This window comes from Mya arenaria, chromosome 2 (genome assembly GCF_026914265.1).
Source record: "Mya arenaria isolate MELC-2E11 chromosome 2, ASM2691426v1".
Taxonomy (NCBI): domain Eukaryota; kingdom Metazoa; phylum Mollusca; class Bivalvia; order Myida; family Myidae; genus Mya; species Mya arenaria.
This window is the reverse complement of record NC_069123.1, coordinates 48,083,300-48,110,928: the sequence shown is the minus strand read 5'-3', so window position 1 is coordinate 48,110,928 and position 27,629 is coordinate 48,083,300. Positions and strand designations below refer to the sequence as shown.

General features: G+C 36.4%; 1 protein-coding gene across 1 annotated transcript; it reads left to right on the top strand.

Annotated features, from left to right (window-relative positions):
- The first annotated feature begins 976 nt into the window (after positions 1-976).
- On the top strand, positions 977-25,699 carry LOC128212051 (CD109 antigen-like). The gene is made up of 34 exons (XM_052917297.1): positions 977-1,194; positions 1,380-1,440; positions 2,677-2,837; positions 3,119-3,138; positions 4,771-4,924; positions 5,189-5,259; positions 6,751-6,897; positions 7,173-7,212; positions 8,681-8,765; positions 8,983-9,106; positions 9,393-9,617; positions 9,784-10,161; positions 10,391-10,489; positions 10,728-10,790; positions 10,943-11,131; positions 11,249-11,398; positions 12,592-12,720; positions 12,988-13,030; positions 13,253-13,574; positions 14,017-14,134; positions 16,081-16,194; positions 16,369-16,467; positions 16,622-16,750; positions 17,004-17,319; positions 17,452-17,690; positions 21,296-21,373; positions 21,653-21,827; positions 22,482-22,687; positions 22,916-23,065; positions 23,226-23,288; positions 23,426-23,535; positions 23,671-23,812; positions 24,050-24,152; positions 25,498-25,699. The coding sequence occupies exons 1-34, from the start codon at positions 1,182-1,184 to the stop codon at positions 25,590-25,592; spliced, it is 4,611 nt and encodes a 1,536-aa protein (XP_052773257.1). The 5' UTR covers positions 977-1,181; the 3' UTR covers positions 25,593-25,699.
- The last annotated feature ends 1,930 nt before the right edge of the window (positions 25,700-27,629 follow it).

Below are 27,629 nucleotides of genomic sequence, written 5' to 3'. Positions count from 1 at the left end.
GGTAGTTAAATATTCGAATGCCCAACTGGCAACTAGCAGGTAGTTGAATATTCGAATCTCCAACTGGCAACTAGCAGGTAGTTAGATATTCGAATCCCCAACTGGCAACTAGCAGGTAGTTGAATATTCCAATCCCCATCTGGCATCTAGCAGGTAGTTGGATATTGGAATTCCCAACTACCAACTACGCGTGCGTGCGTGCGTATGTTGTGTGTGTGCGCGTGTGTGTGTGCGTGTGTGTGTGTGGAATTGTCTTACATGTCTTAGAAAACGTTATCAATATTCCTTTGTTCTGGTCACGACTCCTTAATTGAAAAAGGCAGACATAAAAATATAGATAGAGAATATAAATGTTGCCTTTATGTCTTAAGAAAAAATGTCAATACTATCGAGGACACATTTTATTTCATGTTATTTTTCCCTCTAGTTGCGGTGAAGCTCAGCCGAGCAATGTATCTAAATAGTTACCGAACGCATTTGTATAACGAAACAAGTTTCTGTTAGGTTATTAAACCCTTGCTGTTTAAATGTATGTTTCTACTTACTTAGATACTTGAATCATTATTATCTAAGAACCTGTGTAACTATTCAACCTTTAGCACTTTTAGATGTATTATTTTGTTTAAACTGTATTATGTACAATAACGCTATTGAATTTGTATTGAGCTAGATGCCGTTCATTGCCATGAACCCATGCTAATTAAGTTACCATCCAGGATATAATAGCCGAGAAATGAAAGTCGATTGAGTTTGAACTATAATTTCGACATACATATATATTATGTATATACTCGGCAAAACCTTTTTTTATGTTTGTCTTAATTCAGGGAAGTTTAAATGTGAATATAACACATATTGTGGTAAAATAGTGGTAAACTGAACATTAAAAACCGTAGGCTGCAAACAATACAACCAATAAGAATGAAGGTGCAGCGTATTTCACAAGAACCCTGAAGTACAGTGTGTGACTGATGTGCCTGACGTTAACGGCAAATCACCGCAACAACGTACTCTTAACACCGCGTGCTATTAGTTAACTTCATTGACATAAACAAATAATCCATTTAACGGATTAGTGCACTTCCACGAAATCAGTATAAACGTCCTTGTCGCTTAGAATATCTTTAAGTATAAAATCATAAGTGATATAAGTGGTGATATTATTAATTGTGCTCGTCGAAATGAGACATAAAGGTTCGTATACTGCAGTAACCTAGCACTTATTAATTAGTTATTAAAATCAATTATGCGTATATAATTCATTTACACATCTCTTAATATTTTTTTTCTGTAAACAAGAAAGTATAATTGTTTTTTTAATTAACATGCTACGTCAAAAAACAGCATGCGATGTCATATATAATATTTGTTGTTTTCAGACTCTGTGTTCGTTGTTGGGGTGATAACTCTGCTTCAAATTGCCTACAGCAATGCTGCAAAGTAAGTTATTCCATGATCGTGTTTTGTTTGTTTTTGTTGTTTTGTACGGCATCATCTCATTTAGCTGTTATTTCACCGTTATTTTAACGTGTGTACGGCATCATCTCATTTAGCTGTACTTTCACCGTTATTTTAACGTGTGTACGGCATCATTTCATTTAGCTGTTATTTCACCGTTATTTTAACGTGTGTACGGCATCATCTCATTTAGCTGTACTTTCACCGTTATTTTAACGTGTGTACGGCATCATCTCATTTAGCTGTACTTTCACCGTTATTTTAACGTGTGTACGGCATCATCTCATTTAGCTGTACTTTCACCGTTATTTTAACGTGTGTACGGCATCATCTCATTTAGCTGTACTTTCACCGTTATTTTAACGTGTGTACGGCATCATCTCATTTAGCTGTACTTTCACCGTTATTTTAACGTGTGTACGGCATCATCTCATTTAGCTGTTATTTCACCGTTATTTTAACGTGTGTACGGCATCATCTCATTTAGCTGTTATTTCACCGTTATTTTAACGTGTGCACGGCATCATCTCATTTAGCTGTTATTTCACCGTTATTTTAACGTGTGCACGGCATCATCTCATTTAGCTGTACTTTCACCGTTATTTAAACGTGTGCACGGCAACATCTCATTTAGCTGTACTTTCACCGTTATTTTAACGTGTGCACGGCAACATCTCATTTAGCTGTACTTTCACCGTTATTTTAACGTGTGCACGGCAACATCTCATTTAGCTGTACTTTCACCGTTATTTTAACGTGTGCACGGCATCATCTCATTTAGCTGTACTTTCAGCGTTATTTTAACGTGTGTACGGCATCATCTCATTTAGCTGTACTGTCAGCGTTATTTTAACGTGTGTACGGCATCATCTCATTTAGCTGTACTGTCAGCGTTATTTTAACGTGTGTACGGCATCATCTCATTTAGCTGTACTTTCAGCGTTATTTTAACGTGTGTACGGCATCATCTCATTTAGCTGTTATTTCACCGTTATTTTAACGTGTGTACGGCATCATCTCATTTAGCTGTTATTTCACCGTTATTTTAACGTGTGTACGGCATTATGTCAAACTATTACTATTATGAATTTTAAGATGAAAATAATTGTAACACTAGAATATTACATGTTCACCCGCCAAAATTGTTTTCTGTCATGAAAGATATAGCAATTTGATATAAGACTTCGACATCTTTGCACGGGTCATGTTGTTTTACAGTTCGTTCATATTCGTGTCCCCAAACGTGTTCCGGCCTGGGAACGAGTATATCGTGCACGGGAAGCTGCTGGCGGCCCCGGGCAGCCCCGTCACTATCACCGCCAATCTTTTCGGCAAGGAGACGGTGGCCATTGAATCCATTACCACACAGAATCAGTCCGGTAACACAAATTCCAGCAAAATACACCATAACCGTTACCATTTATACAACAGTGAGCGGTAAACTTCAATGTGAAAATCTCCTTTTTATTTTTCACCCATGAACAGTCTTGCTTTATTCGGAATATTTCGATAACTCCCAATGTATTGATGTTCATCAAAGTAATTTAATAGATAGTTAATACTAAATGGAGTTACGTGATAAAAGCACGAACAAAGTCATTTTATTACTTAGTGAAGAAATGTGTACAAAATCACATACAAAATACTTCATTTTTTTCAGATATAAAGATAAATCTCCAGGTAAGTTTATAAATACATCAGACACCGCATTATTAACACTTACACGATCATGGTTAAAACTTTAATGAAATTGTATAATTCATTATTAATGATGAATTTGTATTGTGCGTTTCATTTACTTTGAGGTTTATATAAACATTAAAAATGCCCTCTTACTCACACATAAGATTTACCACAATAAATACAATTGTTTAATTATACCAAAACAGGAGGAATAAATTTCAAAAACAATGTTTTTATGAAGGATACTGAGTTTAATTTAAACGAAAAGGGCAGACAATTCGTTATTTCTACCTTATGAGATAGTAGATCACAGGAAATATTTTAGCACTCACCAATCATTGAATATTTTTGCGTTTTTAACTATTAAATACTCGGTTACAATCTTGTTATCAGTAATTAATATTTTCCATTATGCATTAATTAGTAAGTAGTTAAAGGTTTATCACTCACAATTTCTGTTTGTTTTACATGTGTACATATTGATTTTGAATACGAGTGTTACTTTAATCATTTGATAGAGAGGGTATACATATAGTAAGGATCAGCAAAGCTGAACCCTTCTTGTCAAAATAATTTAATGCACACGTAAACGATCGAGTGAATGAATCCGACAATAATTATTGACAATGAAAATAAAAATGAATTTCTGCTTAAGGTTTTGCATGTAACCACATTTAAGTCAATACCTCAGCAAACACATCATGTATTGCAATAAAACCTTATGCAAGCACTTCCAACCTTCCAACCATCTTAATTGAAAAAGTTAGATAACTCTATCATACATTTAATATTATTTTGCCTCTTTATTATTCGACTTAGAAATTCTGGTTAAGGTATTGTATGTCAGCACATATACGTCGATAACTGAGCAACTAGTTGATGTAGTGCATTGACTTCATATTTGGGTCCAAGAGCAAGATATTCAAAACAAACAATCAGCAAAAGTGAATTTACTTCATTTCCTGTTTACTAAAAGCAAATTTATTTCGTATTAAAAGCCATTACCATTATTCCACAAGACAGTGTTTAATGGGAAGTCTTGAATATTATGTCACAAAAAAATCCTTCTGGAAAGACTTTTCAAAACAAATTGTAAATGCTTTTAGATCCAAAAGTTGATAAAAACTCCTTATTACACCTCCATATTGCCCAAGATGTTTGTATTTGGCTTGCTCAACGCTGAACCCCAAAACAAGAGCTATCACAGAGATGCGCGCTCGACTATTTCGCCGATTTCAAGATCAAGAATTGGAATATTCGTAGAAAATGCACCGAACACTTTAAAATTAAATTACATGAAAAACCTTAACCAGAATTACTAATTAAAAATAAAAAGGGGAAAAGTTTGCATTATATGCTATATGCAAGACAGAGTTCTCATTCTTGATTCTCTCCTTATAACATAAAATTTAATTTGCAAAGGATGTATGTAAAATTTCTGGCCTTTCCTACCGGTCTTTGCACTGTGGAAGGTCCTTTAAAAACATCAACATTTTAATTTTCAGGTGTTTGTGAAGATCCATTAATGATAACTCGTAAGCGAGTCAAATGTTAATTTCGAATTTTAATTTAATCATTTAGGTCCCTTTTCAAATAAGATCAATTTGAATTCGCCTTATTATTACTTAGATTCCTTTAAACCTGGTGACTGACAGTTTCCGGTTGGAGGTGAGAGGGACGGGCGGACTGACCTTCAGAAAAGTCAAGGACATCTCCTTGGAAACCAAGGTCACCGACTTATACATACAGACCGACAAATCCATCTACAAGCCGGGACAAACAGGTAACAACGCATTTCCTTTGCATGAAATAATCTGGTATAAACTTATTAAATTAAGATAAAATTAATAAAATAAGCATACAGTATATGAAAATTATCGTAATCTACATGAGCATCAAGAGATGTCAGTAATTTATATTTTCAATAAATGTATTATTAAGTTAGTAGTTAAAGGTTTATCACTAAAAATATATGTTTGTTTTACATGTGTACATTGATTTTGAATAAGAGTGTTACTTTAATAAAATTATATGATTTTGATTTCAGTGCATTTCCGTGTGTTTGGGATTATCCCGGACCTCCGAGTGGTCATCGAAGACGTGAACGTGGAGCTGTTTGTAAGTACAGGTTGACTTAGAGCAATAGTGAGAACTCTTCACTTGACGGACTTTTCAAAGTGCATATACGTGCGAGGTTGTGTATCAAGCAGTTCTTTTACACAGTTTATAAGACGCGGCCTATAGGGATACATGTTTGCAATTGTCAATGGGGAATTGTATACGAATAAATTTTAGTTTTGAAAAAAAGGAGATTTGTTAATGATATCAACTCTTATTCAACTTTACTTAAAATTTGTCGTCAATAACCGTTTTGATGCATGTAAAACTTCCAAAACGTCATATAAAACGAATAAGCCTAATGTTTAAAATAGGGGGAAAAAAGTTATTCACTGTGTTTTTGTATTAACTGGTCGCCGGTCATACGAGTTCGTTATTTTAGAAATTTAATTTCTGTGAAAACGATTTATATACACGCTGTGGTAGTAAATAAGCATGTGAGAATTTACGGGCATATTGTGAATAATAGTTTAAATTATGCATTTGATAACAAATATAAGTGCCTTAACACGACATTAATTGACTATTTTAAAATGAAGTGAATTAAAATGGAAGTACAAAGCTTAATTTTAATTTTCACGCGATTTTACTAACAAATATTAGTCGCAATAACGAAATTAACACAATTTAAATTTAACTGATATAAAATGAAAGTTCAAAGCGTAATTTACACGATTTAAAACAAACATTAATGAATAAAAGTAGGCCGAAAAGGATCAGGTCGAAATGATATCTCGGCCGAATCGACCCGACACCAATAATTTTATCGGTGATAATGTAAGGTACCAGTCTAAATAATTTACGCATGCCGGAGACGACTGAGTAACTATGATCTAGAAAGTTGATTAAACCGTCATAGTTCGGCTCTGTCCGTGTTTATTCGAAATGTTAACAATTGTATATATTGTCACATGACTTTATTGAGCCAATTGGGTTTCGATATTTTTCACGTGACACAACGATTCAGCATCCTCCTCCATCGTTTTGCGGGGAAAGAAAACGCGAAAACTCACTATGGTAAGAGGTGTTTTTAGGACATTTTCACCAAGGGCAAACTTTGTTTTCTCCATACAATGGCATGCAATGTACCGCTATGGCTCTGGTTGCATTATTGGCTTTTTTTAGTTACGAACACAACCACATGTCCTCATTAACGGCTGTCGATGTAGACTGTATACTGAATGAGGGAAATGCTTTGTATTCTACCATAGTCGAAAGTATAAACGAGGCTCGATATTTATCGCATAATGATTTGCCAACATCCGTTAGGTTTAAAAATGATTTATTTTGTCCGCAATATATGCTTGAGGTTTACTATGGTAACGTAAACGGTGATAATGACGTCCATTTGGGTCAATCCCCATTCAGCCTAACATGAACATTCGTCTTGTCATATATTAATTTTTTGAACTATTCGCAGTGCCCGTAAAACACAACCCCCATTCAACAACGCCGTTGGTTTATTTGTTTAAACCATTTTTTTGTTATCAGGACCCTAAAGGTAACAAGATAAACCAGTGGTCAGTAAGTGCGACTGAGCTGTCCAGTGTTGGCGGGGTTTACGTCCAGGAGCAGGCCATGTCTGACAAGCCAGTACTCGGCACCTGGAAAATCAAGGCCAAGTTACTCTCCAACGAGGTACTTCTGCGTGTGTCTTGCTACATAAGACATTGCTTTATTAACACTGTGCTGTAAAAAGGTTATACTATCCATGCAACTAATGTTTTACACTGTTTGAATGTGCGTATGCCGTTGTGTTTGGCTGGTTTACAGTTAACTACTTACAATGAAGCCAATTTGTATATTCGACTGTTTGTATGGAGTGGGGCGGGGGGAGGGGGTGAGGAGCGACATATTTTTTTTTTTAATTTAATGAGTCATTATTAACTTATGGAAACTTTCATTTCCTTCAGGGCGATTTGCAGGAAAAGACATTTGTTGTTGACGAATACGGTGAGTATTAAAGCTGCCCTCTCACAGGTTGACCTTTTGACAACATTACTTTTTGTCTTGGAATGAGCCAAATTATGTGTAGGTGTCTGAAATCTGGTGATTTAAGACTGCTGATATAATATCAGAATCATGTAGCAGTTTTTAATATTTACGTTCGAAAAAATGTTTTTTTTATGGTTTAAAGCGTTTCAAATCGCTTTAAGAAAAATGAAATTTTCGGCAATTTTACAACAATTTAAATATGTTCTATTGTGAGTTATTTTATAATCTTATGTCCTAATTCTTTATCCTGTCTACCTCTCCTCCTGTGCTGCATCATGTTATAATGTCCTGAGTTCTCCCTCATTCTGTCTCCTTTACCTCTAGTGCTGCATCATGTTATAATGTCTCGAGTCCTCCCTCATTCTGTTTCCTTCTCATCTAGTGCTGCATCATGTTATAATGTCGTGCATTCTCCCTCATTCTGTCTCCTTTCTAAATGTGCTACATCATGTTATAATGTCTCGAGTCCTCCCTCATTCTGTTTACTTCTCCTCTAGTGCTGTATCATGTTATAATGTATTGAGTCTTATCTCATTTTTGTCTTCTTTCCCTCTAGTGCTGCATCATCTTATAATTTCCTGAGTTCTCCCTCATTCTGTCTCCTTTACCTCTAGTGCAGCATCATGTTATAATGTCCTGAGTTCTCCCTCATTCTGTCTCCTTTTCCTCTAGTGCTGCGTCATGTTATAATGTCTCGAGTTTTCCCTCATTCTGTCTCCTTTCTCTCTAGTGCTGCATCATGTTAAAATGTATTGAGTCTTCTCTCATTTTGTCTTCTTTCTCTCTAGTGCTGCATCATCTTATAATTTCCTGAGTTCTCCCTGATTCTGTCTCCTTTACCTCTAGTGCTGCATCATGTTATAATGTCCTGAGTTCTCCCTCATTCTGTCTCCTTTCTCTCTAGTGCTGCATCATGTTATAATGTCCTGAGTTCTCCCTCATTCTGTCTCCTTTCTCTCTAGTGCTGCATCATGTTATAATGTCATGAGTTCTCCTTCATTCTGTCTCTTTCGCCTCTAGTGCTGCATCATGTTATAATGTCTTGAGTTCTCCCTCATTTGGTCTTCTTCCCCTCTAGTGCTGCATCGTGTTATAATGCCTTGAGTTCTCCCTCATTCTGTCTCCTTTACATCTAGTGCTGCATCATTTTATAATGTCCTGAGTTCTCCCTCATTCTGTCTCCTTTACCTCTAGTGCTGCATCATGTTATTATGCCTCGAGTTTTCCCTCATTCTGTCTCCCTATCCTCTAGTGCAGCATCATGTTATAATGTCTCGAGTTCTCCCTCATTCTGTCTCCCTCTCCTCTAGTGCTGCGTCATGTTATAATGTTTTGAGTTCTCCCTCATTCTGTCTCCTTTACCTCCAGTGCTGCATCATGTTATAATATCTTGAGTTTACCTTAATTATGTCTCTCTTCCCTGCAGTGCTGCCTAAGTTTGAGGTAGAGCTTGACCTTCCGGCCTTCGGACGGACCCAGGAGAAGGGCATTACGGGAAATATCAAAGCCAAGTAAGAACTTATTCACACTTCCCCTGGTGTAATGACGTTAATTTAGGAATAAATTCTGTTGGGGTTTGTTTGGCTCTGAACTACCTCTGAACAGGTGAAAGGAAATGCTTTTTTTTTAAATATTCTTTATTATTTATACAAAATGACACTATCCAATCAGGCGAAGAAATAATGACGTGTGCATGCAATGAACGTATGTTTGTTTTTTGTGTGTCAGATACACGTTCGGGAAGCCGGTGAAAGGCGAGGTGGAGCTCCGTATCCGGCCCGCTGTGGAGCGCTTTGAGTTGCGGAATAGTGAGAAGGTCAAAATCAGCTCAGGGATAGAGATGAAGTTCCCGGTAAGGCTGCATGCCTTAATCTCATTAAAGTATCGTTAGACACGTGAAATTAGTGGTTATGTTTCAGCAGATCTTAACTCAAACCGGTTCTCTTCTGGTATTGATCTGGTACTCGAAAAAGTAAACCTGTTTCCGGAATGAAGTTTGTCCCTTTTTGGACCAATATTTTACATATTCAAATACTCAGTTTTTAAAAAACAAACAAACAAAAAACGTGTTCTTTGCAAAGACTAAACTACACTGATAACGCCGCTTAACACACATCGTCATTTATGAACTATTTCAGATCGACGGGAAGGCGAGTTTCACGGTGGCGACGTCACGTCTAGAGGAAGTAGAACGTTTCCTGGACGGCAAAACACTTGTTTTTGAGGCAAATGTAACCGAGAGTGTCACGAAACTGCGACAGAACGACTTGCAGGAATTGACCTTCTACCGACAACCTATACAACTCGAATTTCCTAAATCACTGCCGGAAACATTCAAGCCGGGAATGACCTACGACGCTGTGGTAACACATGAATACCTTTCTAACAAAGATCATTTTATTAGGTCATATTAAATTGATTTTGCATAGTTAGTAAAGTAAAATTAAATGAAGTTCAGATTAAAACAATAATGATGTCGATCGGAAGTTTATGTATATGTACAAGTATGTAAAATGTTTCCACCTCTAGGTAAAGGTATCTCAGCGGGACGGATCACCCCCAGACGCGGTGAACGGGGAGCTCAGGGTCACCATCACCGAGTACCGAAAACCCTTACCAGTCCGGCCACAGCAGTTGACCCTTAGACGGTCCAACCTACCCGGCTTCCTACCCCGACCGCCGCAGAGGAGTTGGATGGGGTCTGAACCTTTGACTCTCAGGCGGTCAAACCTCCCCGACTTCCTACCCGACTTCAGACAGCCGTCCATGGGACCACAGCCCCTGCTGCGGAGGCGGAGAAGGACGGAGTCTGAGCGCCTCCCACCGGTTTCCTACACGATACCGGCTGACGGCATTGTGGAGTTCTCATTCACTACGGACATCCGCCTGGAGAGCGTCATAGTCAAGGTCAGTCTTCGTTTGTAAAGAAGGTCCGTATGGGTGTAAAGGGCAGGATAATTTTAAATAAGGAAGAACAAGTATAATATTGCAATTACTTGGAAAACTCATTTCACATAAAAGTTTACCCTAATTTAATGGCGATCAATACAAACATATTGTTGTTGTTTTTAAATAGTCTTCTTGCCGGAATTTTAATGATTGCCGGTTTCAATATTCCGATACTCTTTTACACCAGGCGGAGTATAAGGACGCATCTATATCGCGGACGTTCAAGAGGCGGCATTCCCCAAGTGACAACTTCCTGCAGCTCCGGTCCACCACCCTCAACCCAACGGTACGACACGCTGCTGTTCACTCCAGTTCTATGTCATACCGTACATACTTATTGAAAATTATCAATAATTCCATTTCGCGTTATTTTAGAAGAGCTGTTTTGACGAATATGCTGCAGGTCTCTATCATGTCTCCAAATTTAGATAACATTATGATGTTGTGTTTTAACTGCTTTACTCTTTCTTCGACTTTAATATCTAACTATCACTAGTATAATAACTATATGAATGTTTTACCAGGCTTGGCAGGATGCAGAGTTCAACATCAAGACCACAGAACATGTCGACCATCTAACTTACCAGGTAAGAAAACTTCCTTTGAAAATTCTTTCAGAAACGTACACATTAAAAAATGCCTTTATAATGTTATGATTACTGTGCGTGGACAAAACAAAGAGTTATCGATTAGGTTTGAAACCTTCAACGACTTTTCTAAGTATAAACTGTTCTGCCAGGTTTACTCCCGGGGGATGTTAGTGGATGCCGGAACCATTCGAATGAGCGGGAAGAAGACAACATGGGGACTTCCGGTGACGTCAAGCATGGCACCACGTGCGCGTGTTGTCGCCTTCTACGTTCGATCGAACGGCGAGGTTGTTGCCGACTCTTTAACCATTAATGTGGAAGGCGTCTTTGAAAACAAGGTAAGTTGGCTTCTCGTGTTATATTTCCTTGATACTTCTTGTTCTATTATCGTTAAGTGCCATGCTAGTATGTAGCCCTTATATGCTCATTGTCGGTGTCATTTTCCTTCTTTATAGGTCAGCGTTAGTTTCAACAAGACAGAAGCGCAACCTGCTGACATAATACGTTTTGACGTGAAAGCCGACGTTGGTTCCATCGTCAACGTTCTGGGCGTCGACAAGAGCGTGCTGCTGATGGGAACCGGAAATGACATCACTACGTCACAGGTAGATATCATTGTCTTTCTATTGAATTGCAAATTGATTTATTTCAAAAAGTTGTCAAACCTATTTTGTTATATGGATGTGAATGTTGGGGTTATGGTAATATGAATATTCTCGAGAAAGTGCAACTAAAATATTTGAAATATGTTTTAAGTGTCAAGAGCAGTACACCAAACTGTATTGTATATGGCGAAACTGGTGTTAAACCTCTAAATATTGACATTAATACACGTTTGATTGACTTTTGGTTAAAATTAATAACCCCACCGTTACCTAAATTTACTGTATCTTTGTATAATATTGTCATAAGTAGATTTATGTTTTCCGAAAATCAACGACAGTCCCATTTCTAATGGATTCGTAATATTAAAGAAATATTGATTAAATGCGGGCTTGTTAACATTTGGCAGAGTCATGACTTTTGAAACAGATGATGGTTACAGAAAACTGTTTATCAAAATTTGTCCGATCTCTTTATAAATGAATGGTTTTCTACTATAAATTCTTCTAGAAAATGTATAAATTATAGATTGTATAAAGAAGTTTGAATTTGAAAATTATCTTGTACAGACACCTTACAAGATCTTGCGATATATGATAAAATTTAGAACAAAAAATAACGAATGAGTTGTGGAAATTGAAAGCTGGAATTATGTAAAATACAATGATAGAAAGTGTATATTTTGTAACGATAATAGCATAGGAGATGAATATCATTATTTTCTGGAATGTCAAGAAGTTGTTGGTATGAGAAAAAAGTTGTTTTGATAAAAAATATATTAGACATCCAAATACTATTAAATTTAAACAAGTTATGCAAATAAGACCTAATTCAGGTATACATTTTGATAAACTCTGTAAACTTATTAAAGAGATAATGGTTAGATTTTGATAATGATACATACATTGATGCATTTTGTTTCCCTTTTTAATGCCTCCTCCATTATAAAGGTATAATGTTAATATTGTATGACACTGATTGAATTTATTGATTCTTAATATAGATTATGTCTTAAAAATGTTGAGACTATTCTCGTTCTTTACATAGTTTTATATATATATATAGTTACATAGTTAACATATATATATATATATATATTTGAATGTTGTACACCTCTTGAACAGGATCTTGTCGAAAAGAGCGTTAATTAAGCAGTTATCAGTTGTATTTATAATGAGCAAATAATTACATGTAGGTTATCGCCGATTTGAACGACTACTCTCTCAAGTCGATGCGGACCGGAAGACAGCGGCCGGTGTGTGACTGGTTATGCTTGCGGTCGCCTGTCTCCGTTGGCGGCGAGGACACCAAGGACATATTTGACGTAAGTTGTTTATAAATGTAAATATCGCAAGTTTTGATTGATAAACTTTTTATTTATTTCATGTATCACGTGATACTCAGCTTATTCTCTTTACATCTAGACAAAGGTGCGCCAGGAGGTGGACAAATAACAACAACCGGAACATAACGCTTAAACGTTCAACCATTTGCAGTTATTATGCTACTTTTATCTTATGACTCTATACTGGAAAAAGGTCTTACATCTGATTACAAGTTAAAAGCTAAAAATCTCTTTTTCTCGATACAGGATGCTGGTGTTCTTGTTTTTACCGACGCCGAAATATATGAGCGTAAGTATGCAATAAAACACTTATTGGTAAAATATCTATTTAATTTTCGTTTGAAGCTGAACTGCTAAAAAACTTATTACCGATACGATGTATATAATAACAAATGGGAATGTAGACAGATATTCCGTCTACTCGAGCACGGATACCATTATGTGGCCAACTATGTTGTACATATGTTGAGTAGACATTTTTATACCAAACGATCGATGTACATAATTACAGATATACCTGCGGTCAAACCAGTCCCAAGGCTCGGGGGGTTTTCTGGCGGATCCAGGGGTGTTGGCGGCGGGGGTGTTGGCGTCGAGCAGTCGTTAGCGTTCGGCGGCAGCGGTGGTGGTGGTGGCTTACAAATGGTAAGTCTCGATAGATCTATGAATGGAATTATGATGATGGCAGATTCTGCACCGGAGCCGGTGTCATTTGGAGTGGAGTTCGATAGCCAGGAGATGGGCGATATTGTGCCTTTTGCGGAGCTGGTACCTGTACGGCGGACCCGGAAACTGTTCCCGGAGACATGGTTGTGGCGCAGCGAAATAGTCGAGTACGTACTTTTTTATTCATTCGCGTCTTCATTTATCTCACTTCTTTGGTCATTTAGATAAACCGTATACGTGATGTGTAAAGCGTCGGCGATAGAATATAAGAAAAAAGGCACCGTTATGGCTTCCAGTGGAAGAAAGTCATAGTGAATCTGAAACTAAAGCAAGAACATGTGAAGAGTTGTGTGCATTCTCCACATATGTCAGTGTGCATCTACATTACGAGGGCCCTTGCTGTTTTTAAGCAAGATCTCTTGTTAAAATCGTGTATATAAGATATAAACTCTAAATTAATAATTGTTGATATTTATAATAGAAACAGAGTTTTCTAGTTGACATAATAATAAAATGTGTACACAAACATATATTGTTTATTGGAAAATACAGTAAATCCGAACTGCTTGTATGCAATCCTATAATAACCTCCCCTTATAAATGTGCCAGGTCTAATGGGTTTGCACGCATCGAGGAGACGGTCCCTGACGCCATCACCTCATGGATCGCAACGGCCTTCGCCGTCCATCCGGACACCGGCCTCGGGGTCGCACAGGAAACCACTCAGGTAACCTTGTCTAACCCATTATATACAGTACATGGAATAGTCAAGGCCAACAAGCATATTATGGTGCATCGAACCGCATCCATGAAATTCTCAAAATATTTGTAGTATTCTGCTTATCAACATAAGCAAAAGCATTAAAGTTGATGATTTCATTTGGGGTGGTACATTAATGAACACGACAGAATTAGGGTGTTTGTGCACTGTACCTTTTGTCATTGCCACCTATCCATATACAAGTGTAGAAGGTCCGAAGTCTGATATAAAGACACTTCTCGGGGTTCTCGTATGTTTACCGTGGTTATTTAAACCTATAAACATAACATTTATTACACAAAACTAAAGACATAATATATTTGAATAGAACACAAGACCAATGTTAAAAATACATAATACAGGTTACAATACAAAGACCACGCCCGTGTAATAGAACATAATAGAAATACAAATGTGTTTAATAATTATTTAGATATTATCTACTAATCTTTATCTGTGTAATAAAACAAAATAGCTTACCAGGATATGATACGATATACTTTAAAAAGAATAAACAGTTTTGCGATAAACTGAGTAATAATGTTTTACTGTAATAAAATGCCTTCAAACTTTACAGTTTGAAGTTCAGATAAGGAGTGGTTAGAGGAAAGGAGAAAGTTAGCGTGGTGCCGTGAAGATATAAATATCGTCCAATGAGATTTTGAATTAAAATATATAAAACCCGTTTAAAACATCACCCCACACAGAACATTGTACATACATGAAGATTACATGGACTGAACGAATGACAATTACATGGACAGCACAAGTGACAAAACAAAACGGACTGCTGGGGTGGAGTTGACCTGTCTACACAAGTTTTATTGCAATACCATAAGTAGTGTTAAAGAAATGCTCTGGTCAAGAAAAAGCGGCAAAGGGCAACAATTCTGTAATTAGCTGAAATACAGCTCTTTATATTGGGGATTTATCATGAAGGGGTACATATATGAAATAAAAATTTAACAATTAATAATAACTTTCGAAGTACTTTAATAAACATTATCTTTTCGTCTGAAAGTTGAAAACATAAATAGTACCAATATATATAACAGGAAATCTATATGAAAACAATAATCCTTAAAGGCCATTATTATTTAAACTGAATTAATGAAAGTGTAAGATTTATGAAGTTCCCGCGAAAACATCTTATCACATGACTTACTCGACCAATCGTTTTGTGCGCACTGTGTAGTGTTCTAAAAATAAAACAAATCGGGGCACATTTACAAATAAAGTTAGGTGAACATTTCATCCCGATATCGATTAAATTAAATAAAACAGCTTACCTTATGGTTTATCAATGCAGTAAACATAACAAAACAAAATAAAACATAATTATTCACATTCACATAATTACCGGTCCACACATTTTACATTTCCGGCACATGATTACAGGTAACCAATCGGAGAACGTAAACCAATTGGGAACAATTATTAAACTTATTTGTCGTTCTTCCGAAATAATGTTTTGAAGATAAATTAAAGACAATCTATTCAACCATAAATAGCATTTTTAACACTCATGCAATCACCATCTCGTTGCATTATTTAATCATAATAAAATAACAATAAAACCCAACTGTCAATCAAATTAAAAACCGCTCCCACCACTAACTAAAATAAATTCCCATTCCATAATAGGCGCGCACTTCAGTGCGGCGCCAATAAAAACAAATGACAAATGATGCTGTTATATGTGTGTTTATCTTACTTTTTTAGTTTAACGACGTGTCCCTGGTAGCGTCTAGACCCACGTGTCCCTGGTAGCGTCTAGACCCATGTGTGTTCGTGTGGTATTTTAAATTGACCACTTTACTCTTAAACCTGTATGTTTAAGCTATACACAATTCAGTGAGGACTCCAGATGTTGATTACCACTGTTACTATACAATCATGCGTTTGTATTTCAGCTGCAAGTGTCCCTGCCGTTTTTCGTGGCAGTGAGCATGCCTTACTCCGTAACCCGAGGCGAGAAGGTCATACTGCAGGTCAACATCCACAACTACCGATCCAAACGGCTCATGGTAAGGAAAATGGCAATCAATCCAAATATTTACAAAATCGCTAAATGATATAGAAATATCCAGCTACGATTATTTCATTTACAGAGTAAGATTGCTTTTGTAACATCACTTAAATACATAATTAGCTCTAGTTTTATATCGTTTACAGTTGTAACAGTATCATATCTCTTGCAGACACACGTGATCTTAAAGAAGAGCGAGGACTTTGACAATATCGTTATTGATGGGACATTTCAGTCCAGATCATCGCTTGACGTGCGCAGAATTATATCGGTAAACCATCTATAAATGTTCACTTTAATGGTAAATGGCCAATGCGAGATTTAACTAGGTCATGCATTCATGATAAAATATTTCTCAATAACCTAAAAAATGGAAAAAAGTTTGTTACGGTGCTCACAAGAGTTACGTTCCATACCTGCTCTAGGTGGGTTCGGACGAGGTTGTGGCTGTGTATTTCCCGATAGTGGCCAAGACGATCGGCCTGATCGACATCTCTGTGAGGGCCCGGACTAGGATGAGCGCGGACGCAGTGCACAAAAAACTACTCGTCGAGGTGAGAACATTCGCGATTCATACATTCAAGTCAATATTGTGCCTGTACCAGTTGTATATGGCATCAATTATCATCGCAAATTTATATTATCATCAACAGGTCCAGTTCTTTGCTATTGCTTATCATAAATATGTTTGCATAAACGATAAAATATACTATTAATGTTTTATTGTGTATACTTAAGGTATAATATTACTAAATAAAATGCGACCTAGTTAAAATGCATATAAACAATTGTAGTGTGGTGTTGCAGGCGGAGGGTTCCCCGCGCGAATACAACGTCCCGTTTGTGGTTGATCTGAAGACAACTGGAACACAGAGCAAAACTGTCAACGTAGAGTACCCCCTGAGGACGGTGGTCGGCTCTGAAAGGGTCAAGGTCACGGCCGTGGCGGATCTGATGGGCCCAAGTATCAGCGGCCTCGACAAGCTGCTGAAGCTGCCTACCGGATGTGGAGAACAAAACATGCTCAACTTCGCCCCAAACATTTTCGTCATTAAGTACCTGGAGGCGACTGATAACCTCGACGCAACCATCATGAACAAAGCAAAGAAGTTTATGGAAACAGGTAGAATATTTTCGTTTTATAGTAAGAAATAATTGTTGTACGTTGCCTTACGTTGCCTTACGGTCAACTTAATGTAGCTATAATTATACTAACATTACAATTTCTTCCTTCTACATGATTATCCCCCATCAGGTTACCAGCGCGAGTTGACTTACAGGCACAGTGACGGCTCGTTCAGCGCGTTCGGGGACCGTGACAAGTCGGGCAGCACGTGGCTAACGGCCTTCGTGATAAAGTCCTTCGTACAGGCCATGGACTACGTGTTCGTAGACGAAAAAGTTATCCACAAGGCCGTGAACTGGCTCGTCGACCAGCAGAATGCGGACGGCACCTTTAATGAACCGGGAAAGGTGCTCAGCAAGGAAATGCAGGTAAACTGCGCCTTTATGAACCAGTCAATTGTAACCACGGCCCCCAGGTCCGGAGGTATACCGGGGATAGCTGGGGAAATGGGCCATGTTTTTACCTTCGGGTCGCCCCGCAGTGCCTGGTGAATGCGGTGGTTTTGTCTTCGCGCCAATAATAGCGGGAGATGGTCCTTACCTAGGATCCTTGGAGTGAAGGGGCATTTTGCGGGGATTTAACCAGCAGTTCTTCCCCGCAGAGTTGGGATTTTACCCGGGCTTAGCTGGACCGAAAGTCAAAGTCCCCGCTTTGCCGCGGACCTGAGGGGCGTGGTTACAATTGACTGGTGCATTAGTCTGTGTTAGAATGGATGACTGTTATTGATTGACATCATAGCGTATCTTCGGAAGTCATTCGCTCTGAAAAAGTTTAACTTTTTATGAACTAATTAATATATGCGTTTGTTCTGTAAACAGTGAATTATTTGAATCTAGAAAAAAATATTAAATCTAGAATGCTTAGACCAAGTTGAGATTGATATCTTATATCAACACAGTGCATAGACTCTATACACTATATGGATATGCTCGATACACCGTGACAGTACATACACTGGTGTTATATTCTATACCAGTATATACTGTGCACGGTATATATTCTATTCATTCTCAGAGGTGTTGAAGCAGTGCTTCAACACCCCTGTTCTCTATACAATGTATACAGCCAGAGATTTTGAAGATTTACTTCAACTCCTCTGTTATAGTCTATATACATTGTGGAAGCGTGCACTATACTCTATTCATTGTCAAGAGGTGTTGAAGCAGTGCTTCAACACCCCTGTTCTCTATACAATGTATACAGCCAGAGATTTTGAAGATTTACTTCAACTCCTCTGTTATAGTCTATATACATTGTGGAAGCGTGCACTATACTCTATTCATTGTCAAGAGGTGTTGAAGCGGTGCTTCAACACCCCTGTTCTCTATGCAATGTATACAGCCAGAGATTTTGAAGATTTACTTCAACTTCTTTGTTATAGTCTATATACATTGTGGTAGCGTGTGCTATACTCTATTCATTTTCAGAGGTGTTGAAGCAGTGCTTCAACACCCCTGTTCTCTATGCAATGTATCAACCAGAGATTTTGAAACTTTACATCAATTCCTCTGTTATAGTCTATATACATTGTGGTGGCGTGCACTATTCTCTATCTGTAAATTTGAACCTGTGTTATAGTCTATATACATTGTGGTAGCGTGCACTATACTCTATACTCATTCTCAGAGGTGTTGAAGCAGTGCTTCAACACCTCTGTTCTCTATTCAATGTATACAAACGGAGATTTTTGAACAAAAAATGGAGAAAACTGCACAAAAATAATTTTGATGAATTTATGTCATATCAGGCAACATATTTAATATACTTAAATCATAGAACAATTATATGGCGCAAAAAATGATTTTTGGGGTAAAATGTTGGAAAAATTAAATGAAAATGACAATTTATGAATTTTGCCAATAACTCTGCCTTATTTTGCAATAAAAACACCAGAACTACTGCAGCTAATATATATCATTTAACATTATTATATATTATATAGAAACACAGTTTTTTTTTAAAATATGATTTTCGGGGTAAACTGTATGAAAAATTAAATGGAAATGAGAATTTCTGGAATTTGCCAATAACTTTTTAAAATATTGCAATAGAATGACCAGAATTACTGTATTTCATAAATATTACAGTTTAATATATCAAAAGTAAAGAAACTATGTAATTTTGTGAAATGTGAATTTTGGGGAAAATGTTTGAAAAATTAAATAAAAATGAGAATTTCTGAAATTGCAAATTATTAGCACAAATTTTGCAATACAATGACCAGAAATTTTACTGTATTCAATAGATACTCTAATACAGTATAACAAACCTAAAGTGTAGAAACCATGTATTGTGTGAAGTGTGATTTGGGGGGTAAAATGAAATTAAATAAAAATCGACACACAGCAGTTATCAAACAACACAAATAAACAAAAATCATTTATGTGCATTTTTCTGAAATTGTCTCCTTAATTTTTGAAGCTCTGCATCAATCCTCTGTCAAATCAATTAACCTTGTTCTCTGTATTCATTTATGATGATCCCCTTTTAGTTAATAAATCTTTTGAAATCATTGAAAATTGACCTTTTTCTCTGTCACCTGTATGTCGATGAATTTTATAATGCAGATATTTGCCAGACTCGCAAAATTCATAACAAACCAAAAGCCCAAGGCATTTTTTCAAGAATATAATGCGACAGTCACTTGGGTGAAGAGCCTTGCCCAGCAACGTCTACATTTTTAAATTGTCATAGCCTAAAATTGTCATTTCCCGACATGCCAACGTTTAGACATATCCAACATGATAACCCAAACTAAAGTCTCCCTGGGCTAAATACTTTTCCAGCTAGACACTAGAATTGGACCTACAATATCGAAGATGTCCATAAAACCCAATTCACATAACAGGACAGGAGACCAGGACAACCAAAAGACATGGTTGTCTATGTTATAAACAAACAAGACTATGCATTTACCATAACTGTATCTATTTTGAACATGAACAGAACATTAGTAAATTTAATCCTAAGAATCTGATGTCAATAATCCCGTACATGTATGTATATCTATGTCCATCAATATGATAAGAAATGGAAGTTTCTTCTAAAACATACACAGAAACAGCTATTGTTCATATAAACCATAACATAAGGTGTCTTATGATTATGTCAACAAGAGCTGTCTTTGGACAGCACGCTCAATTAAATGAGGCTTTGTCTTAAAAATGAATACAATAATGATGTAATATGTGCCTGTCGAAAGCAATAAAAAGAGTCAAATTAAAAAGTTAACTAGAAATGCTGCAATGCAACAAGAACTTCAGCCTTTATTGTGAGATTCAGTTTTAAATGTATTAAAACTGAAGTTATTCAGTACCAAGCATTTTTCTATTTTTAGTTACAGTGACCATGACCCTAGGGACCCAAATCAAATATAAAAATGAATGGAAATTTTGCATTTAGACAGTTATTAAATGGTAAATAATATTTGACAGTTATCTATGTACATCTACATTTTAACTTTAAAAAGGTTTCCTTGACATTAAACAATCATTTGTTTTTATAAACAAAAAATTAACAAAACAATGTGGCGAACAGATCAAGAATCTAGGTTTAAGAAGTGACATTTCTAGAGGCTTACCATGAGCTCCAATATGTATGGAACTTAATAACCATGATTTTATTGAATTTATACTGTCATATAGGGTAATGTGCAATATAGTTAACAGAACACTCAAAAGTACAATGAAACATTTAGGTTAGAAGTTAAAATATAATTAGACAATTAGCCATAATTGACCAAGTCAGTATGGAAATTAACAACAGAACAAGGTAACTAAAAAAAATATAGATTAAAAATAATAATATATGATTTGCATTCATTTAATTCAAGTTTAAAACAAACTTTTAATAATGAGCTAGCTCAATTGTTACTAAGCAATGTGCTTTATTGCTCACCTCAGAACCAGACACATTAGAAGAACTCTAGCCATTTCTGATATTTATATTTTTCATCACACCGTTTAATTTACAGGGTGGCTCCATAGGAGGACAGACTTCCCTTACAGCGTACGTGCTGATATCCTTACTGGAGGCCAGATCCGTACAGGGGGTAAACACATTCGTCTTCTATCGATGTAATTAAATGTGTGATGATTTGAAGACAAACTATGACAATTCAAATGTACTGTAGTCATAGATTTTCGGAAAGAAATACTCATGTCGCCTACAGTTATGCATGGCACGTGGGGAGACATTAGAACATATGTACAAGAGACTGGGAATTATTTGCATAAACTGAGCTCTATTTAGCACTTAGCAGTATACTTTATTTCTTTGAAGAATCTATCATCATATTTGATTATCATGAAACGTCTTTTAACTTTCAAAGGTGTCCACAAAAACTTCAGTAGCACGATCGAATTCCCAGACATACCTCGAGGGACAAATAAGTCAGATTACGAATGTGTATGACCTTGCGATTGTCGGATATGCCCTCCAAATGGCCGGGAGTTCCAAGGCCGACGATGCGTGGACCAAGTTGGATAACAAAGCCATCGAGCGAGGTTTGTTTAAAGCTGCACTCTCACAGATTGAACGTTTTGACAACTGTTTTTTATCTTTTGTCTTTGAACGAGCCATTTTTTTGCGAATATCCATGGAAACCGGTTATATAAGACTGCTGACAAAAAAAAAATCGCAGATTTTTATATTTTAGTCCAAAAATTAATGTTTTATGCATTTTTCTTAAACCGTAAGCCATAAAACATTAATTTTCGAATGGAAATATGAAAATCTACGATCTGATTTTTTGTCAGCAATCTTATATCATTGGTTTGCCGATATATACACAAAAAATGCTCTTTCCAAGACAAAAAAAAGTTATAAAAATGGTATATCTGTGAGAGTGCAGCTTTAATTAAGAAGCTGCTATTTAATAATAAAGCAGATTAACACCAACAATAAGAAGAATAACTCCACCATCATAGATTTATTAACGGTATTCAAACGTAGTCATTTTTATCTGAAATAAGTTTTTTCAAACGCGCTACTTAGTAGACTGTGTTGGAGTTTTGTCTTTTTGCGAGATTGATCCTATTGTATTCCATTGAAACCAAATTTATCAGATCAAGGATTGCAACTTCTCAATCACTTAATATATATAATATAAACCTGAAATCTTGAGTCTGGATGAAAATGTTAACTAACGTCCAATGCAGACGGTACCAAACACTGGGAGAAGGCTAGCCAAACCAACACGGACAGCAAGCCGTGGGCGAACCGGAAGGGAAAGGCGGTGAACGTGGAATTGACGTCATACGCGCTACTGACACTCGCCCAACGGAAGGACATCGCCAACGGCGTACAGGTGCTCAAGTGGCTGACCACCCAGAGGAACGCGCATGGAGGATTCCACTCCACACAGGTTCGTGTTCACACCCTGCGCTCCTGGAGAAATATATACTAATAAAAGATCTTGTAACTTGTTCCAGTTCTTCGAGCATCATTGAAATGAAAATGTTAGATATAAGTATGTAAGTCATAATTTATATGATTGACATACAGATTTATAGGTCACATGGGTATCCTGATAAGGTCATAGCCCGGGACTTTTACATAAATGCCTCAAGTAAAAGCACATCTTTATTTCCAGGACACAGTGATAGCCCTTCAGGGTCTTTCGGAGATCGCGGCCCTCGTATTCTCAAAGAACGTTGCCATGACAATCGCCATCTCGGGAAAGGGATATGAAAACTCTATAACCATCGATAACACGAACGCCCGCGTTCTACAGACTAGAGATGTACGTGTAGAACTTGTTTAGTGACAGTCTAAGCTTTTCAACAAGTATTGCTGATTGGAGTTCTTAATATCAAGTCAAAACATCACCTTTCGTGATATATTTGTTTTGTTTGACATTTGTAGGATACTGTGATTCTAAAACTACTATTCTGGTGTTTTAGCTGCCAGCAGACGTCGGGCCTGTAACCCTAACGGCAACCGGGATGGGACTTGCGCTGGCACAGGTGAGAAGACCTGTCTTGAAGCCCAACTATAAGAACTGATGATGTATTTAATAATAAGCACTCTGACTAATAAATCGACCCACTTATAGCAGACCTTTTTTTATCCTAGTGATTTCATAACGTGTTATTCTGATCAGGTGGAGGTATCGTACAACATTGACGACGACGACCAGAAGAAGAGCTTCAGACTCACTGTGAACGTTCCCAGGGAAACCGCCAACGAATTCGACGTCACCGTCTGTGCAAGGTCGGTATTGAGTCAAAGATTTATCGTATCATGAGCATAGTTCATGTACTTTCATATTCAGATATAAACACTCAAATATTTTATTTTATCTTTTGGTACTTTAAAACAGTATTTCATTTCTAACTTCATGAACAGTTGGCAAGAGGAAGGTTCCAGCTCGATGGCGCTGATTGAGATTGGCATTCCATCCGGGTTCTTCGCAGATCTCGTCGAGTCCACGCCCAAATACAAAGACATCGACTATCCTCCCCGCAAAATCGTCCTCTACTTCGATGAGGTATATCACTATGCCTGTTATCAATGAATTCACTTTTTTTTCAAAGTATTGTGATTGGCTTACTTTTGGCAAACGTAGTCTGTTGTCATAATGGTGTTAGAACTACTGTTAACTGCATATATGCCATCAGGGTTAGTATTTCCTACACAAATCGAGAGACGTCTGTGTCTGAAAGTGGTTTGTCTCATGACACAACTGGTGCTATTAAAGTAACAATTTCATGCTCTGTTGTATCAGATCGGATCAGGGGAGACATGCGTGTCGGCGACCATGTACCGGTTAGATCTAGTGGCGGGCGCCCGACCCGTCGCCGTCACCGTCCTGGACTACTATGACCCAGGTGAGACTTATAGTTAGTGTGTGTGTTTTTCTGAAACCAGTACTTAAAAACATAGACTACACATTCACGAATATGGTTTCTTAAATATCTGATCGGGACCAATTGACTACAAACAGGTCGAATTATTTCTTAAAATATTCATAAAAATTAACGCAATTAAATCAATTGAAACACGTTTTGTTATTACCTGGTTCTCGACAGTCACACCAACATTTATTAAAAACTAATCACGAAAATCATAACTTAGCATTAGAAGAATAGAAAAGAACAGAAAATACAAACCATAGTCTAAAGCTATAGTTTACAGATGAATAACATAATTATTAGGTAAAAACAGTTTTTTGTAAACAAAGGCAGTGAGAAAATTTTATTTAACTTTGTTACATTAAGATGTGCTATACATAATTGAATTACGTATAACACATGTCTCTTTCTTATATTTACCAGTATTCTTAATTTCTTCATTATCAGATGAAGTCAGTAATTTATGAAACTTAAATAAAGATGGATTGATATGGAAAGAACGTTTGATGTAAATTTGTTGTAGTTGAAAATAACATCGACACATATAGAATAAGTGGTTTTCATTTTCTATGTCCCTAGTATTGCAACATAAGCAATAACGCTTTTTCGAGGTTTATACATATGTGCACATCGTCCTGTTCGTATTTTAAATTGGTGAACAGCAGCCCTCACTTTAAAGAAGTACAATCGAAGGAACTAAATCTAAATATCGATCATTTTCAAAAGTGGTTTTAGAATCTTCATCCATATCCGAAACAGAACTTTTACTAATTTTTACACAACGCTGTTTTTAAATGTATCTATTATTCACAGTTATAAATGCGTCAACATGTTTGTGCGGTATTGTAGTTATCAAATACATACGCAGAACCATAATTATTTAACAGTTGCTTGTTTACTTTAAAAAATCCAGTTTATATTGGTTTGTTATTTTTGTAACCAATATCCTTGTTAAACTAAGAATTTTATAGTTCTTACATATCTATTGATATATAAAGTATATACAATGAATTCCTAGTTCACCATATATTGCAGCATAACATGTTTTTATGTTAACTTGCAACACTCTTTTGCAAATTTGAACTGTGAACGCTTTACAAATGTTTTTTTTTTGTTAATTGTAAAACAGCCTGTATAATTTTAAACATTGCTTCAAGTTAAAATTGTCATTTTTTTTTCTGGTCATTATAAGTCCATGTCTTGACATTTTTCGCCCCTTTATCGTAAAAGGTTGTTTACGTTTTTGATGTGATAACTTTTAGACCATATGCATTACAATGTAAACGTATGTTGATAAACACTTTATGACTATTCTGGACAGGTAAACAAGTGACGGAGTTTTTTGTGCCCAAGGCTGTGAGCGAGTCGGAGGTTTGCGATGTATGTGGAGCGGAGTGTGACTTTTGTCGTCCCTAGATGGCCAACAGACATTCCACGACTGCAGAGCATTATTAATTATCCACCTCTTAAATTTATATATCTCTTACACCTGTATATTTATTTACAATAAATGTTATAATCAATTTTCCCAATTTATTACTTGTCTTTGTCATAACTGCCATGTGTTAAATTAAAACAAATGTAAAGATTGGTAAATGTAAAAGTGTGTGGTTCATCTTCGTTATAATGAGCCTTACCGCCAAAGATTTGTATTCTATACAGAAATTTAGTAATCAGGACACTGTTTCCATGGAACCCGTAAGAATAATACTGTCTGATAGTTCTTCATCAATTTTGTTTTATTTCCCCTCGGAAAGTTTTAGTTATTTTCCCTGCTGTTTGGGAAACCTTTTATGATGTAGATACATAAATTGACTTCAGGAGCAAAGCAACATGTTTATGTTGATAGACGAGACCGATGGTCAGTGTACGGACCAATATGAGTGGGTGTAAGAGGTGAAAAAAAATCTAGAGCGAACGAACGCGCATTAAGAAGTGTGTGTGTGTGCGTGCGTGCGTGCGTGTGCGTGTGCGTGTGTGTGGTGGGGGGGGGGGGGTCAACCAGCGGCTGTATGTAGCCAAAGACACCAAGCCCTAATGCCGTCCCCTTTCATAAATCAGACAATTCGCATGAGCCAATTAAAAGGTGGAAGCCAAAGACCCAAACCGCTAATGCCATCCCCGTTAATAAAAAGAAATACGCATACGCAACCAATTGAAAAACATGGCAATGAATTGTTTGGCCAATTTCTTTTTTCTTTGTTTTGTGCTTCTATTGAATTGAACTTGCGGAAAAAAAAACTGAACGCAAAAAAGGTTTTGTTGCCATTGTCGCCACAGTGTCAAATCAACAAAAGCAAATTTCCCGCTTAAATTTCTTATACTATAAATCGAAATTGCAGAAAAAAAGTCCCATTCGTTAGCAAAGACAAGACCAGTACGGTAAATTAATAAAGCAGCCACTGTATGTATTATGTATTAGCAAATATTAATCTTAAAATGGTGACTCGAGTTTTTCTACGTGCTCGGGGAGAATTATACAATTATTGCGCGCAATATCAAGTATGTCTGAAACGTAGTTTTATAAGATACTGTAGGAAGTAGGAACATCTGTATAAAGAAACAAATAATGTGTTCTCTTTTTATTAAAGAATTCGATGTACATTTACAGGGACGATAAGTTTCGTCGTAGGCAGCTGAGTCGTGTCAAAATTTGAACCTTTGTGCTTGGTCATGTTATTAAAGATATTCACATGCAACTTAATACATAAGTATACTTCTTATACAAAAATGATATTTGCACATGGAGGAAACCCACAATTATTTTTTGGATATTTCGTCCGAAGAAGTCTTAGCTGACCAGTGTAGGCAACTATTTACATACATCTTAGTAACTTTATATGTTTGGAACTTATACTATTGCAAAGTTTTCTTATAACTAACACTTGATTTTATTTCTGAACGTTTTATAATTTATCAAAATCGGTAACAAACGAAATCCAGTGAAATAAGATATGCAGAGTGAAAAACAGACAAAGGACTATACAAATGGAAAGAAAAAGGTGCATGTAACATTAGCACGACTATTTGAAAACTAATGTTTCGAATATATTCTAAATGATATTTTAAATGTTTATGTTTTTATAGTATATAAATATAGATATTGTTCATGCATTTCAATGAAATATTGAGTTTTATCAGTGAAATAACAACAGTGAAAATATCAATTTTAGATTTTACTGCAAATTAAGGAGTTTAAATAGAAGTTTTAAGAATTACTTTTAAAATTCATTGAATAACATAACCTTTGTGAATGGATAGTGTCCATCCAATATTCAAGATATTAAATTATAATATTTCTTAGCATTGTATAAAAATTAAGGACGAGATATTGGTAATCTCTGGTAAAATAAAGTTATGTCACTTGGTCAATAAAGAATACAAATGCGTTTATAACATGTATTTATCTGATATTCATGAAACTCGGCAGAACATTGGTTAACATGATATACA

Coding starts and splice junctions, on each gene's coding strand:
- LOC128212051 (XM_052917297.1), top strand. Junction 13,031..13,252: donor CGACGCCGAAATATATGAGC/GTAAGTATGCAA, acceptor ACATAATTACAG/ATATACCTGCGGTCAAACCA. Junction 23,066..23,225: donor GCGTTCTACAGACTAGAGAT/GTACGTGTAGAA, acceptor CTGGTGTTTTAG/CTGCCAGCAGACGTCGGGCC.